This window comes from Typopeltis vanoorti, chromosome 14 (genome assembly GCF_054136105.1).
Source record: "Typopeltis vanoorti isolate ZY-2024b chromosome 14, IOZ_Tvanoo_1.0, whole genome shotgun sequence".
NCBI classification, from domain to species: Eukaryota; Metazoa; Arthropoda; class Arachnida; order Uropygi; family Thelyphonidae; genus Typopeltis; species Typopeltis vanoorti.
In genome coordinates, this window is record NC_143562.1 from 54,689,458 (window position 1) to 54,705,014 (window position 15,557).

The 15,557-nt window shown below is 33.8% G+C and overlaps 1 protein-coding gene across 3 annotated transcripts in view; it reads left to right on the forward strand.

Annotated features, from left to right (window-relative positions):
- The window catches only part of bsk (mitogen-activated protein kinase dJNK), a 462,799-nt gene that overhangs the window by 204,760 nt on the left and 242,482 nt on the right, over positions 1 to 15,557 (forward strand). For all 3 annotated transcript variants that reach the window (XM_090404432.1, XM_090404431.1, XM_090404430.1), the window contains exon 4: positions 4,862 to 4,920. In XM_090404432.1, coding sequence (XP_090260558.1) covers positions 4,862 to 4,920 — 59 coding nt within the window. The remainder of the gene's footprint in view (positions 1 to 4,861; positions 4,921 to 15,557) is intronic.

Below are 15,557 nucleotides of genomic sequence, written 5' to 3' on the forward strand. Positions count from 1 at the left end.
AGCAGACCATCTTCAGTGGTATTACAAGAACAGTTTTAAAAAAATACAAGCTAGAATACTAACAATAGATCGTTAAAAATAGAACATGCCGCGTGATGTTATATCACTAAGTATTTAGTATAAAACGGAACATTTTGAAGTAGAGACATGATTGGGGGGGGGATTAGTATTCAGGTTGGGACAATGGAGTAAGGCCGCCACGCTTTCCTTGAACAAACGTTCGAACCTATAACAGGATCTATGTAAGAGGCGAGTCCTGGACCAAAAGATGCTGTGGTCAGTTTCATTTATCATTCAGGCTTATGTCACAAGTATCCTTAAAACAGCAAATTCTTATCATGATTTCTTTCTTTACCATGCTTGTAGTAGCTCAGTTGGTTTTGAAGAACCCTTTGATTGGAAAGAACTGGATTCGAATCCTGTCTGTGATATGAAAAATCTTTATCAGGATGTTTCACTCAAAGGTTTTTTTTTTTTTTTTTTTTTTTTTTTTTTTTTTTTTTTTTTTTTTTTTTGGAGGGATGAAAAACCAGAGTTTCTGGTTTTTCATCCCTCCAAACATGCAAACTAGCCCTTGAACATGCATATCCATAGATAAATACTTATATGGGAAAAATAATTTTAAAAAATACATATGAGAAAGGAAGACAACAAGAAACTACCTTGTTCTATTATTATTTACTAGTAAACTTCCATTACTATCCTACCAGCCATTAGATTGAAGGTGACAAACAACCATGGCAGTACATTCTCTTTGCTGCTATAATTTGTTCTGAAAAGTAAAGAACCTAAATTATGACAGAATTGAAGAGATGAACAGTATCTGTGGAATAACTGGGAGTAACTGTTACTGTTTCATTTAACATTCATGAAAAGAGATATAATATAAAAACTGATTTAGAGATCATTTGGGCTAAGATGAAGCATTTAGTTTGTTTTTTTCTTTAAAATGAGACTGTTTTTGATAATGGAAGTGGATTTACCTGTGAACGATGTTAGTGAATTATAAATTTTGTAACTAGGTGAAGCTATGCAGTTGGTTTTATTTTTATGTTGTTAAAAATATTGATGTCTTCCATTGTATTAATTTTTTTAATATAAATAGCTTTTATGGTTTCTGAACGACTACAGCTTCCAGCTATTCAGAAAAGTTCATCAGTAGGTTCCTTTTTAATAGGACTGATCTTTTAGAAAGAACAACAACAAAAAAATCCTATCTGGTTGTATGATACATTAAAATAAGATGTATTAAGAAGTTACTTCTTGTGTAGTTGAGGCTCTGTTTCATTGTATTGCAAAAAGTTTTGTGGTGAGCATTTGAAAGGCTGTTGTTATTGCAACATTGTTCTTGATTCTTAGATGCATTTAAATAGCTGCTGAATTATATTCGCTAATTTATATAGTATTTGGTAAATGAACCAATTAGCTTATAAGAATTTTTAGTTTTTCCACCATTTTTCAGATGGAAGAACATCAGTTCTAAAGTGAATTTTGGATACTCTTTAACTCATACTAATAAAAAAAATTAGTCAATAATAAAGAAATAAATGATAGTGACCATATGTCAAGCACCTGAAGAGATCTTGTCTCATCCCCAGTGATTTTGTGATGAGGTGATTGTCTACAAAGGTTTTTCTGTGATCAAGAACAAAAATCAAATTAATGACTCCTCCCTTTTAAAAAGTGGTTTTTAATAATAAAGCAGGAGAGTGGTCCCACTGAGCAGTGAAAACCGTCTTTCACAACCATCCATACCATAGTGGAATTCAAACCCACAATGTGTTCTTTGGAGAGTGAAGACACTATCTGCTCATCTCTTGGTGTTTACATTGTGTATCCAACAAGTTATGAGTTTAAATCCCACTGTCAATATAGTGGTGATGTCTGACAGGCAGAGAGTGACACTCACCCAACCAAGGCATCAAGATTTATTTCATTGTGTTGCTGCAGATGTCTTCAGATCATACTGTAATAGGCGATGAAACAGGAGCATGTGGAAGTAACATTTTTAGGGAGAGAGATGCTCTGAAATCCCATTTCTTTTCATAGATCAGTAAACTAAAACGGATTCCACACCGATTTATCACTTCCCATCACATTTCATTACAATGAAATATTTATAATTAGCTGTTAGCATATTAGTAGATAACAGTACAAAAAGCTAATTTTAAAAACTTTTAGGTCTTCTATCTTTCCCAGAAAACATCCGATGTACATTGATTTACAAATGTTACCTTAAACTAAATAGCAATTCAGAAATAGATATTCCTTTGTTGCGATAAACAGAAAAAGAATACACCTTTTTCCATGCCAGTGAAGTCTTTTTATATACAGACTATACAATAAAAACTATATTTATGACAATTGTTTTTTACATGTTAGTGATAAGCATTATGTTCCAGAAGAAAAACCATTAAATGTCACTGTTTATATTTAAAGTATTGAAGTTTCTCTGTAATACAGTTGATTCTTACTATAGCAAATGCTGTTATAACAAACTTACTCACTATAACAAACTGGTGAACAAAGTTCCATAAGTACAGTGCCTTGCTAAAAGATATTGCTTCTCTACAAACTCCCCTGCTATGAGTAACCTTCTCCAAGTTTGCTACAATTCCATATGAATTAGTTATAGTGAGAATCAACTAGTTCTATCGACCTGCAACAAAACCTTTGCAGGTTGATACAACTCACCCTCCACATATTTTATTTAGAACAACTATTCACATTGATAACACATAACATTATTACCTAGAAATATTCAAATATAACGATAACCCATTTCTTTGTCATGCTTTCTTACTGTCCTTCAACTCTCTCCCTCATTTTTGTTACTTTTTAGGTTCTTAGCATTAATAAAATGTAAGTTAAAGGATGTAAGAAAGAAAGAAAAAATGTGTTATAATTAAATTTTACGTTTCTTAACATTATAATCTAGAAATATTCAATGTTAATGGTTTTTCAAAATAAAACATAAGGGCAAAAATTAATCTTTCATGTTCGAAGTTAAATCTACAAATTGGTGTTGATGGTTGGTTGTACATCTAACAAGTTTTGTTTGCAAGTTGATGACAATATGTTAGTTGCAGTGGACTGGAAGTGGTTAGTAAAACTGAACACTTCCAGTGTAACTCTATAGAAAATACCTTTTGAAGAAACTGAATATCCTGATTATCTATGTAATAGTGATTAGGTTGTTTTCTGAATTAGGATTAAGGTTTCTGTCCAATCCAAAATATGGAAACTGGATAGCATGATGGATTTGAGATTAGTACAGAATTAAACTGAGATTGAAATACTTAGAATATTTTCTGTCTTGTCTTCATAGCTATGCATAAAAACAGAAATTGAATTAGAAAAATATTAGAAATTAAATTCCATTCATTTTATTTATAAATTTCACATTTAATGTACTTTTTAAATCAATCCTTTACTGCATTATAAACAAAAAATGCAATAGTTTCCTAAGAAAGGCTTGATTATTAAGTGATATCAGTTTAACTACTGAAATTGCAGTCAGTTTCTTAGGGAATTTGAACCCCAGTTTTCTTTTAGAATGTGATTTCTACAAAAGTTCAAACTTAAAATCTTGAACTCATGCTGAAAGTATTTATCAGATCAAATGCCAATAGGCATATAATTCATAAAATGAATTGCATCTGAAAAATCACATCTCTCAACCCACTCCCTTCTAAACTTTCTACTTCTACTGAAGATTCAGTTTATGCTGAAAGTGTTTATCAACAAGATTGTAGTTTGATTTTTTGTAGTTTAATTTTGGAATAGAGCAGTGCATATTAAAAAAAAAAACAAGAACGCCATTTGTTAAGATATCCTTTCTTTCATGTTTACATGGTGATCAGAATACATTATAAAAAATGATGGAGACAACTACCGTGTTAGAGCAAAACTTTAGTTTAATATAAACCAAAATGAACATTCGTTTCAACCTTTATATCAAGGTCATCATTTTTTTCTATATATATAAACATGTTGCTCTCCAGCTCAATTTAATTTTATAACCTAATAGATGATAATAATAATAATAGGACTCTAGCTTTGATGTAGTAAAGGTTTTTTTTTTTCTCACCAGAGGTCAGGCCAATAATTGTTGTAACAGTTGGTCAGTAACTTTAGCAAACCATGTAGATTGTAGTGGCTTGTTTCTTTGTATATATATGTGTATGCTCCAGATGATGATCTTGATATGAAGGTCAAAATGTTGAATGTTCATTTTGGTTTATATTAAATTGAAGTTTTGCTCTAACACGGCAGTTGTCTCCATAATTTTTTATAATGTATTTGTTAAGATATCTTTTCAAATATATGGTATATGTAAAACATGTTTAATTACACTCCACTGAAGTTTTCAATCTGGTTGTGACTATGATATATTTCATCTGTTTTAATTTGCACAAATCTGAAACATAGTTGGAATTCAGCTATGAATTCAAGGTGTGACTAGTTGTCAGATATTTTCAGTAGAAGCAGAAAAGTTTATAAAAAGAAATTAAATATCCCAGGGACATCACAGGATTGGTACTCAAGTTTTACTGAAATATTTTTAATCATCATCAGAATGCTTGTCAAGGATTTAGTCCTGCAGTGGCCTGTTCCGGCCTTAGAAGTCCTCGTTGAATCTCTTAAGAGGACATCCTAGTGTTCTTTTTCTTATTGGTTTGTAATTTAATGCTTGTTTTGGTAAATATTTTTAATAAATATATATATATATATATATAACCAAGTATTCACCTTTTTACCTCATATATTTATAATTACTTGCATTTTTTATATGTAATTTTGTTATCTGTTTTCTTTTGGCTTATTTCTTTCTCTCTCTCTCTCTCTTTTTTTTTTTTAGATTATTGGTCTTCTTAATGCCTTTACACCACAAAAAAGTCTAGATGAATTTCAAGATGTGTAAGTATATCACATCTGGTCTGATCCATACATAAAGTAATAAAAATAGTTGATTAATATAAATATAGCATTCAAGAGATGTAGATAGAAACCAAGTTAATATTTCTTGTAAAGTGATTTTTTTTTTTTATGTCTAGAAAATATGGCACTGTTGTGTTTGAGCAAGTACCGAAACAGTCTGCATAGTGTTAAAAGATAATAAGTTTTGAACATCTGAAACTTAACAAAAAAAAAAAAAGTTTTGAAAATGATATTAATTTTTAATTGCACCATCTCATGTTTTATATACCATAACCTCTGGGTAACATAGGCAGTGTAGTATTGTTTGTGTGCAACCATATGTCTTAAATGTCAATATCCATTTGCTGCTGCTTACTGAAAGTCCATCTCGTGTGTCAAGGCTCTCAATATCTATAAATTTAGAGAATGGTCTGAACCTTTGCTAGAAGAAAATACTGAAAATGTATACCTTTAAAATCCTGATTGTTGTAGTTCTTTTCTCTGCTTTTATATTTAAATTGTTGATTTCAATATTTGGTATAAGAGATAGATTAGTCAAAACACTAAACTTGCTGAATACAAGACAGTGTTCAAACCAATTTTAACTTATGGATCTGAGAGCTGAACTAGAAATAACTCTTGATCAAAAACTGGAGACCACAGATATCAGAGTTCTGAGAAAGATTATGGGACTGAACAGATGGCATCAATGGCAATATCATATCAAAAACAAGGATATTATGAAAGAACTTGACATTGTTAGCATTCAGGAATGTGTTAGCAGAGCTAATCTCAGGTGGTATGATCACTTTAATAGAATGAGAGAGGAAAGATTAGCTAAAGTCTTCTTTTCCAGGATGGCAGAGACCCAGAGGAAGACCAAGATGTAGATGAATTGATACAATAAAAAGTGCCTTAGAAGACAGAAATATAAGATCTGTTGTTGTTATAAGACCTTTACACCCCCTCAAGGTATATGTCAGGAATTTGGCCTTCAATGGAAGGCCAAAGCCAGTTTAAGAAAAAGCTAGCTGATGTTGCCAAAAGAAATTCTAAAAAGTTATTTCACTATGTGACAAGTAAAAGGAGAAATGACTATGGAAGGATGACTTCAATAAGTTCTGATGGTAACAGAAGCACTCCAAATAGTTGAATTACAGTGACTGTAAAACAGTCTATGCATTCTAGAATTCAGTGGTAGGTTAATTGTGTGTTTGTTTATATATATATATATATATATATATATATAAATCATAAAAATTTTTCTCTGGGGTTCAGTGTGCCACTTTTGGCGCATGCGCCATAGGTTGGCCGCCCCTCCTCTAAAGCCTCAAAAAATTCCTCTACTTCTACCTTAATAGAATCTTCTGTGGGTCCATAGAGGCACAAATAAGTCTCATTGTCCAGTTCCCCAATCTGATATTTGCCCACATCACTCTACTTGAGACGGCTTGCTATTCAAGAAGATTAGCCTCATATTTAGTGTTGAATACTATTAAAGTGGAAAATAAATTTCTAGAATTAGAGAGATTAAACTGATGAAATGACCCCAGAAAAATTTTGCAATAAGACGAAAATAATAATATTGAAAACTGCAAAGTCAATGTTGCCCAAAAAATTCATAATCAAAACACCTTGGATATCAAATGAAACTCTGAAACAAGTCGAGAAAAGAAGAGAAATAAGTGAAATGGATTTTCAATGGAAGATGATAATCTATAGAAAGTTAATCAAGCTCATAAAAAACTTTGCATTAAAGATAAAGACAACTTTATCAACAACATATGCATAGAAATTGATCACTCAAATGAAAATCAAACCAAAGACCTATTTAGGAAAATAAAGCTATCGAATAGAAAATTTCAACCAAAATTTGGTTGAATGAGACTGTTGGCTGATGTCAACAGTCTCATTCAACAAAGAAACACGAAACACTTCCATAAGGAACTTTGCATTTTAAGAGAAGAGGTTGAAGAGGCTCTAAAAAAAAAAAAAAAAAAAAAAAAACCAAAATGGGAAAACCCCAGGCCTTGACTAAATACCAAACGAACTTCTTGTATGTCTAGGACCCATAGGAATTGAAATCATCAGAAAAATTTGTAATAAAATCTGGGAGATAGGAGACTAGCCAGATGATTGGGTAAAATCCATTTTTATCCCAATACACAAAAAAGGAAATGGCAACGAATGCAATAATTATAGAACTATAGCTTTAAGGCTGTAGTTCTATCATTTTCTCATAAAATTCTCACATGCAAGCAAAATTCTTCTCTATATTATTAAAGAAAAACTTAATATGTTGAGCAACAACTTCCTACAGAACAGCCAGGTTTTAGAAAAGAACTAAAAATGAACCAGAGATCAAATTTCTAATCTAAGACACTTGGTTGAAAAGACTTAAGAATTTAATATTTCCTTGTATATGTGCATCATTGATTATGCTAAAGCATTTGACTGTGTCAGGTGGGAGGACCTGTGGAAAATACTAAGTAAAATGGGCATTCCAGAACACTCGACACACCTTTTAAAACAACTCTATGAGAGGAATCAGGCTGCATTGAAGATGGATGGAAAAACATCTCAGTGGTTCAACATCAACAAAGGTGTGAGACAAGGATGCATGCATACTCTCCCCTGATTATCTAAATAATCTTAGATGCTGATGATACTGTTCTCATTGCAAAGGAGAACTGGAGTACCTCATCAAAAGAGTTGAATGGGAAAGCTTGAAATATGGTTTAAGAATTAATTGTGATAAAACAAAATACATGGCTATAGATGAAAATTATAATTTTGCCCACAACATTGACTTTGAGAAGGTGGATGAATTAATTTACCTTGGAGCTCTAATAAGCACCAAGAGTAGATGTTAACCAAAAATTAAAAGAAGAATTACCATGCCGAGGTCAGTAATGGTGCAATTGTAGAAAATATGGAAAGACAGAAACATGTCTATCACCACTAAATCAAGACTGGTCAGCAGCTTGGTGTTTTTTATTTTCATTTATAGTGCTGACATAAATGTTTAGCATAGCATATGGACAAGATAAACAGCTTCGAGATGTTGTGCTGGAAAAGAATGTTGAGTCTCATGGATGGACAAAAGGTCTGGTTCTATGTCCTTTTCTAATGAAATTATAATAAGTTAACTAAAAATCAAGAGGCAGCTATGTGACATTGTAAATGAAAGAGTTCTAAAATATTTTAGTTATATTTCAAGACATGAAAATGACAACCTGGAAAAACTTATCATCCAGTGCAAAGTGGAAGGATAAAGACTTGGAGAGTTGTGAATGAGTGGAATGGGTTGCCAGAGTCAGTTGTGAGTGCTTTGTCTGTTAATGGGTTCAAGGAGAGGTATGATGGATTGGGTCTCCCTGCAATGAGTCTTTGGATTCCATGGAGGTGCCTATATAATAATGATAAAAATAAAAGAAAAAGAGGACACCTGAGACCAAGATTGTTGGACCAGATTAAAAAAAATTATCACTGGACTTACTTTGTAGTTGGCCATTGCTGCAACAAAAGACAGAAAGAAATGGAGAGAGATTGTGGCTAGGAGTCACGAGTCCTCAGACATGAGGAGACTGAGCAAGAAGAAGAATCTTACCTGAAATACTCATTAGGTAAATTCCTCTCTAATTCTCACATTTTGTTTCTATTTTTTAATCGATGAGTACTGTGATAGCTCCATTCCAATCATTTGGAATTTGATGTTCTGACTGGATCTTCTATATTATGCACTTTAGCCACTGTAAAATATATATTATATCATCAAAAGCCTATATGTATTTTTTTAATTTATATTTATTTTTGAACACACAGCCGTTCATACTTGTATTGAACAAAAACTGTCCACAGTCTTGCTAAGCACAGTTGAGCAGTAATATCTTTTATGAAATCAAATTACAAAGAAAGAATAGACAAAGATGTCTTTATATTCCAAAGAAGATTCAGAATATATTGGAAAATGTTATTTAAAGAATTAAAAAATGTGTATTCTAGACGAAGCTAATAATATATATATATAGAGAGAGAGAGATCACATGGTTATTTTCTTAATTATAATACTTAGGATGAATTAGTTATTTTGACATGGTGAATACCAGAGTAACCAGTGAATTATAACTAAATTTGTTCTAAAAAAATTTTAAGTAATAGTGCTTTCTGCATTAGTGTTACTTAAAAATACATGCAGTGCAATCAAGAGCCAAGAGGCTATTTTTTATGGCTACGTAAATTAAGTTAAGGGGATTATAAATCCCTCATTATTTCAAAGCCAAATATGAAACTCAAAGATTGAATTCCGGCGAGTCCAAGCGTAAGTCAACACCTGGTAGCACAGCATTAGAGCAACTCAGAGCAAAGGTGGAGCAAGCTTTGATCACAAGTATGTAAGTTCGGTTCAGTTAAACCTTGGTATTATCCAGGTCTACCTACTCACTGATGAGACATCAATAAAGGTCGAAACCGGTCTGGGTAGTGTAATGTAAAAGTAATACATCTCCTAGGAGCTGCGTTTTACATTATGAGAAAATATTAAGGACAGTGATCGAGGCTTGCTCCACCTTTGCTCTGAGTTGCCCTAGTGTTGTACTACCAGGTGTTGACTTACACTTGGACTCGCCAGAAGTTCCTCGGCATGAAACTCTTAGATTTCGATCTTTGAGTTTCGTATTCGGCTTGGAAATAATGAGAGATTTACGATCCCCTTAACTTAATACATTCAGTGATCGATCAGTTACCTGGGCATGTTGGAAAATCAATATGCTGGTCAATTATTTATATAAATATATTTGTTTATGCAGAATATCTGGTTCATAAAAGCAGATGTAGGCTCATCTTCTGTTGGACAAATGCAGAGGTGTGTGTGTGTGTGTGTCAGAAAAGCACATTTCTCAAGTGTTTGTCTATATAGAGTGTGATAATTTAGGAAAATGTCTAAAAATCAGAAGTGTGCTCACTATAGAAACAAAAGCTTCAGTTAATTGAAAAATTCAAAAAGAGAATCTTCCAAACTTGCAGAAATATATGGCATAAGATTCCATCTGTTTACAACATACATAAAAGGAAGTTTGAAGAATGCATAAGAGTGATAGTGGTCGAGATTCAGAAAAGTCATCTTGTGAAAGCTTTGACATTTGGCTTACTTCAGTGATAGTCAAAAACAAGTAGAAGGAATGCCCTTCTGTTCCAGTGTGCAAACATAAAGCAGAATTATTTTATGAAACATTGGGATTGGATGGTAACTTGTCGTCATCATCTGCTTTGCAGACAAGTTGATGGTATGCTATCTCTAGTTATACACAAAATTTATACATGAATTAACACTCAGCCACTCGTCAGAGTGGCTGAATGTACCATGTTTACAATCTCATAATCATCTGGTATGTACCCAGCCCACAGATGTAAACCTATGTTCAGCCCTTTCCAAAAAAAAAGCGAGATGAAACTCAATCATCAAACTGTTATCCCAACCTCATTTCTTTCTAAGATAGCGAACACATTACAAACAGCCAACTTCTTCATTATCTAAAGAGACTCATGAATTCATTAGGGATCGCCAGTATGGACTCTGCCACTCTTGCTCCATAAGAGATCTAGTCAACATTGAGATATGGCAGAGTGATGACCTCATTACCAAGCTACCATTCTATGGTTCTGCCATCTGTAATTGGATCATAAGTTTCCTCTGATTATTGACTACACATTTGGCTGGAGTGTGGATTTAGGACTGTACATTGCAGATCCACTCACTGACTTCAAATTCTGTCAAGCATCAAGAAATTACACAATATCAGTTGTTGTGGATATTGCCAAATACCTTCAACTGATATCCATTCAGGACCTAAAATCAGGTAATCAGGTCCCTCCAACCCCCCCCCTCCACAAAAAAAATTTTACAGTCTTAAAATTTCCCTATAGGGTATTCATAATATCTATAAAGTCATTAATTATCTTCAAACATACTTGAACATTAATCCAGGTTATTATATTTAATTGTGATGCTTTTTAAAAATAAATATTAACTTTATGAAACAGAAGATTACACACATTTCTTTTCCTACTAAATATCACAATTTGCTGCTATGTATTCTATTATTTTATTATTATTGTTATACTGGCAGCTCAAAAAATCCAAATGGTACCATGTTTCTATCATAACGCCTCTTTTCTGTATGCTAGTCAAATTTTGTAACTCACACACTTTAACTTCCTGTCAGCCTTTGGTAACTCGCCTCTGGATCCTCTCCACAACTCCCACATCCACAAGAAATCCTGACAGTCAAATTTGTGCACAAAAGTTATTTTATATAATTAATTAATTTTGTTTTATTATTATTATTTTTTTTTTTTGTGGCTGACAGTATTGGAAGTTTTTCCACTTGGTTATACTATAAATTAAAGATGCCAAGAAATTATACTCTTGGTTCGGTCCTTCATCCAATTGTAAGCAAACTAAGTTTGCCCCTGAAGTATTTTCAGGACAGGGCAACCATACATAGAAGCTCATGACTTCACATCACTTGCCTTGGTATCGCATAATGCAAAGCACATATCTTTATGGGTATGTGTAATGCTATGCATTATGGAAAGGGTCACTACCCAGACCAGTTTTGACCTTTATTGAGATCTCATCAGATATACAAAAATATTTTTGTATATCTGACAATCATTTCCTACTCTGCTATTCAGATCCCCAACAAGGACCAACTTTTCCTTTTTCATTGTGTCAGTTGTTTTTTCTAAAGCATCGATAAATTCCTCCACTTCTACCTTAGTAGAACCTTCTGTGGGACCATAGGCACAAATCAGTCTCATTGTCCATTAATAAGTTCCCCATTCTCATATTTTCCCACATCACTCTACTTGAGACTGCCTGCCATTCAAGAAGATTAGCCTCGTATTTTGTGTTGAATACTATGGCTACTCCTTCTTTTCCTTGATTGTTATTGCCTGAATATAACATTTTGTATTTATTGCTCAGAAAGATCTCACCAGTTTTGGTCTTTTTTGTTTCAGTCACCCCTATTATGTCGATCTGGTACTTATCTAATTCCTCAGCTAGCTCCATTTCTTTGCCATTCAGGCTTCTTATGTTGATAGTACCGATCTTTAACTCTGGTGATGTTGTGTTGTGGTGTATTTTCAGATTTGTTCCAGTAGCTGACTTTTCGCTGTTCGCCCTGATTCCCTGGCAAAAACAACTGGGGCTTGTTTAACCATGCGACGCCCCAGCTGGTATGAAATTTTGTCATGTTGTGCCTTCGTTTTTTATTTTGGTTTAACCGATAAGAATATAATTTGGTCGGCTAAATCCCAAATTACCCTTATTATTAAAATTGTCTTGATTACTTCAACCTTGGTATCACCTCTGGGTCTGACTCCCATTGGTGAGACTTCAATAACAGTCGTAACTGGTCTGGGTGGTGACCCTTCCCATAATGCATAGCATTATACATGTCTGTAAAGATATGTGTTTTACATTATGGAATTACCAAGGCAAATGATGTGAAGTCATGAGCTTCTATATACGAGTTGCCCTGGCCTGATAATACTTCAGATGCAAACTTTGTATGCTTACACTTGGATAAAGGATTAAACCAAGAAGATAATTTCTTTGCATCTTTAATTTATAGTATAACCAAGTGGAAAAACTTCCAACAATTATCTCTATTCCAGAGAATTTTAATAATAAGCTGACAACTTTTGGCTACTTGTATATGAAAATATGACTTCAGCCTTGGTATCACCTCTGGGTCTCCTGCTGACAAGACCTCAATAAAGATCAAAACCGGTCTGAATAATGACCCTTCCCATAATGCATAGCATTACACATGCCTGTAAGGATATGTGCTTTTCATTATGTGATACCAAGGCAAGTGATGTGAAGTCATGAGCTTCTATATATATATATATATATATATATATATATCATCATCATCATCAAATTCCTGCCATGTACCCTCAAGGGGTGTACAGGAAATGACAGTACTACATGAAAAAATTACATCATTACTAACTTCCTATCTACAATTTTCCTCCAAATCAGTCTGTTACTTGTCAAGACTCCAACATTATCAGATCTTATATTTCTATCGTCTAAGGCACTTTGTACCGTATCAATCCACCTATATCTTGGTCTTCCTCTGGGTTGTTTTCCTGCCAACCTGGCAGAGAACACTTGTTTTGCTAATCTTTCCTCTCCCATTCTATTTAAGTGACCATACCATCTGAGATTAGCTCTGCTAACGCATTCCTGGATGCTGACAATGTCAAGTTCTTTCCTAATATCCTCATTTTTAATATGATATTGCCATTGATGCCATCTGTTCACGCCTCTAATCTTTCTCAGGACTCTCATATCTGCGGTCTCTAGTCTTTGGTCAAGTGTTTTACTTCTGACCCAGCTCTCAGATCCATAAGTTAAAATTGGTTTGAACACAGTCTTGTATACAGCTAATTTAGTGTTCCGACTAATTTCTTTCTTATTCCATATGAATTTATTCAATTGACTTCCCACGATACCAGCTTTGCTGATTCTGTTGTCTATTTCGATATTTAGTTTACCATCTTCAGTAAAAATTGTGCCTAAGTAGCTGAAATGTTTTACTTGTTCCACAGGTTCTCCATTCACAACACAGTTGACATTTTCAATGATTCTGCCTATTTTCATTGTCTTTGTCTTTTTATTGCTGACCTTCATACCATATCTATTACAACAGCTATTCAATTTAGTCAGAGAATCTTGCAGACTTGTAGCGGATTTATTTAGAAGTATAACATCATCCGCATAAAGCAAAGAGCTGACATTAACATCTCCAATTTTGATATCATGTTTAATACCACTTTCCTTCATAATGTGATCCATATAGATAATGAATAACAGAGGGGATAATGTACATCCTTGTCTCACACCAGATTTAACATTAAACCATCTTCCTGTACTTCCTTCAATTCTAACTGCTGACTCACAACTCAAATAAAGACTAAGTATTGCTTGATATAATGCCCCATTGACACCATATAACTGCAGCGTATTGAATAGCTTCTCTCTTGGCACCTTGTCATATGCCTTTTCCAAATCGACAAAACTTAAATACAGATCTTTGTTATATTCCCATGCTTTCTCGACTATTTGTCGTAAAGTGAAGATCTGATCCTGACAGCCTCTATTTGGCCTGAATCCAGCTTGTTCTTCACCAAGCTTTTCTTCCACAATTCTTCTCAACCGTTTCTCAAGTATACTTGCATAGATCTTGCCAGGAACACTCAGTAGGGAAATACCTCTGTAATTCTCACATTCAGTTTTATTTCCCTTTTTATATATGGGTACTATGAGAGCTCTACTCCAATCATCGGGAATTCGTCCCTCTGTCCAGGCTTTCTGAACTATGCAGTGCAGCCACTGTAAGACTCTTATACCACCATACTTCAGCATTTCTGGTCGAATATCATCTACTCCTGCTGCCTTTCCACATTTCAAGCCTTTGATGGCTTTTTCTACTTCAAGTATGGATATGTATTCCTGACTGCATGCCTGGTCAGTGTTTTTTATCACTATGCTGTCATCACTGCTTGTTTCATTTAGCAGTTTTTCAAAGTAATTACTCCATACTTCAAGGATATCTTTTTCTCCTGTTTTCATTTCACCTTTATCATCTCTAATTCCTTTTACAGCACTCTTTCCTCCATTCCTAAGCTTCTTCAACAACCTCCAGAATATTTTGCCACCTTCTTGATATTTATTTTCTATATTCTTGCCAAAGTCCTCCCATGACTTTTGTTTAGCTTTCTTACATTTGTCTCTGTATTCTGTAAGAGTAAAAGCTGACTTATTTGCCAGGAACTTTTGATATGCTTTCTTCTTTTCCTTCACTGCCTCTTTAACTTCCTGTGTCCACCAGGGAGTTCTGATTTTTTTATCTTTGCACACAACCTCACCACATGCCTCTCTGGCAGAATCAATCAATGTTTCCTTCAGAGTTTGCCACTGAATCTCCAAGGTTTGATTCCTGTTCTCAAACTCTTTCATTTTCTTTTCAATAATATTTCTGTATTTTAGTCTACAGTTTACATCTGAGAGCTGCTCAACTTTTATTCGCTTTAAAACTTTCTTACATGTTATTCTTTTCAATATGAAATTCAATTTTATCCTGCTCAAGACTGAATAGTGATCACTTCCAATTTCAAATCCTCTGTACACTCTGGTGTCCTGCACCAGGGAGAAAACATCACTATCAACAATAACATAGTCAATGAGACTTTTCTTATTCCTAGCCTCTTCTCTCCATGTGAATTTGTGCACATTTTTATGTTGGAACATGGTGTTAGTAATAACCAGTCCATGTCCTGAGCAGAAATCCAACAGATATTTGCCATTATTATTAGCTTTGCTCTTTTCTCCAAATTTTCCCAAAATATTTTTGTATGTCTCACAATCATTTCCTACTCTACTATTTAGATCCCCAACAAGGACCAACTTTTCATTTTTCATTGTGTCAGTTGCTTTTTCTAAAGCCTCAAAAAATTCCTCCACTTCTACCTTAGTAGAACCTTCTGTGGGACCATAGGCACAAATAAGTCTCATTGTCCAGTTCCCCATTCTCATATTTGCCCACATTACTCTACTTGAG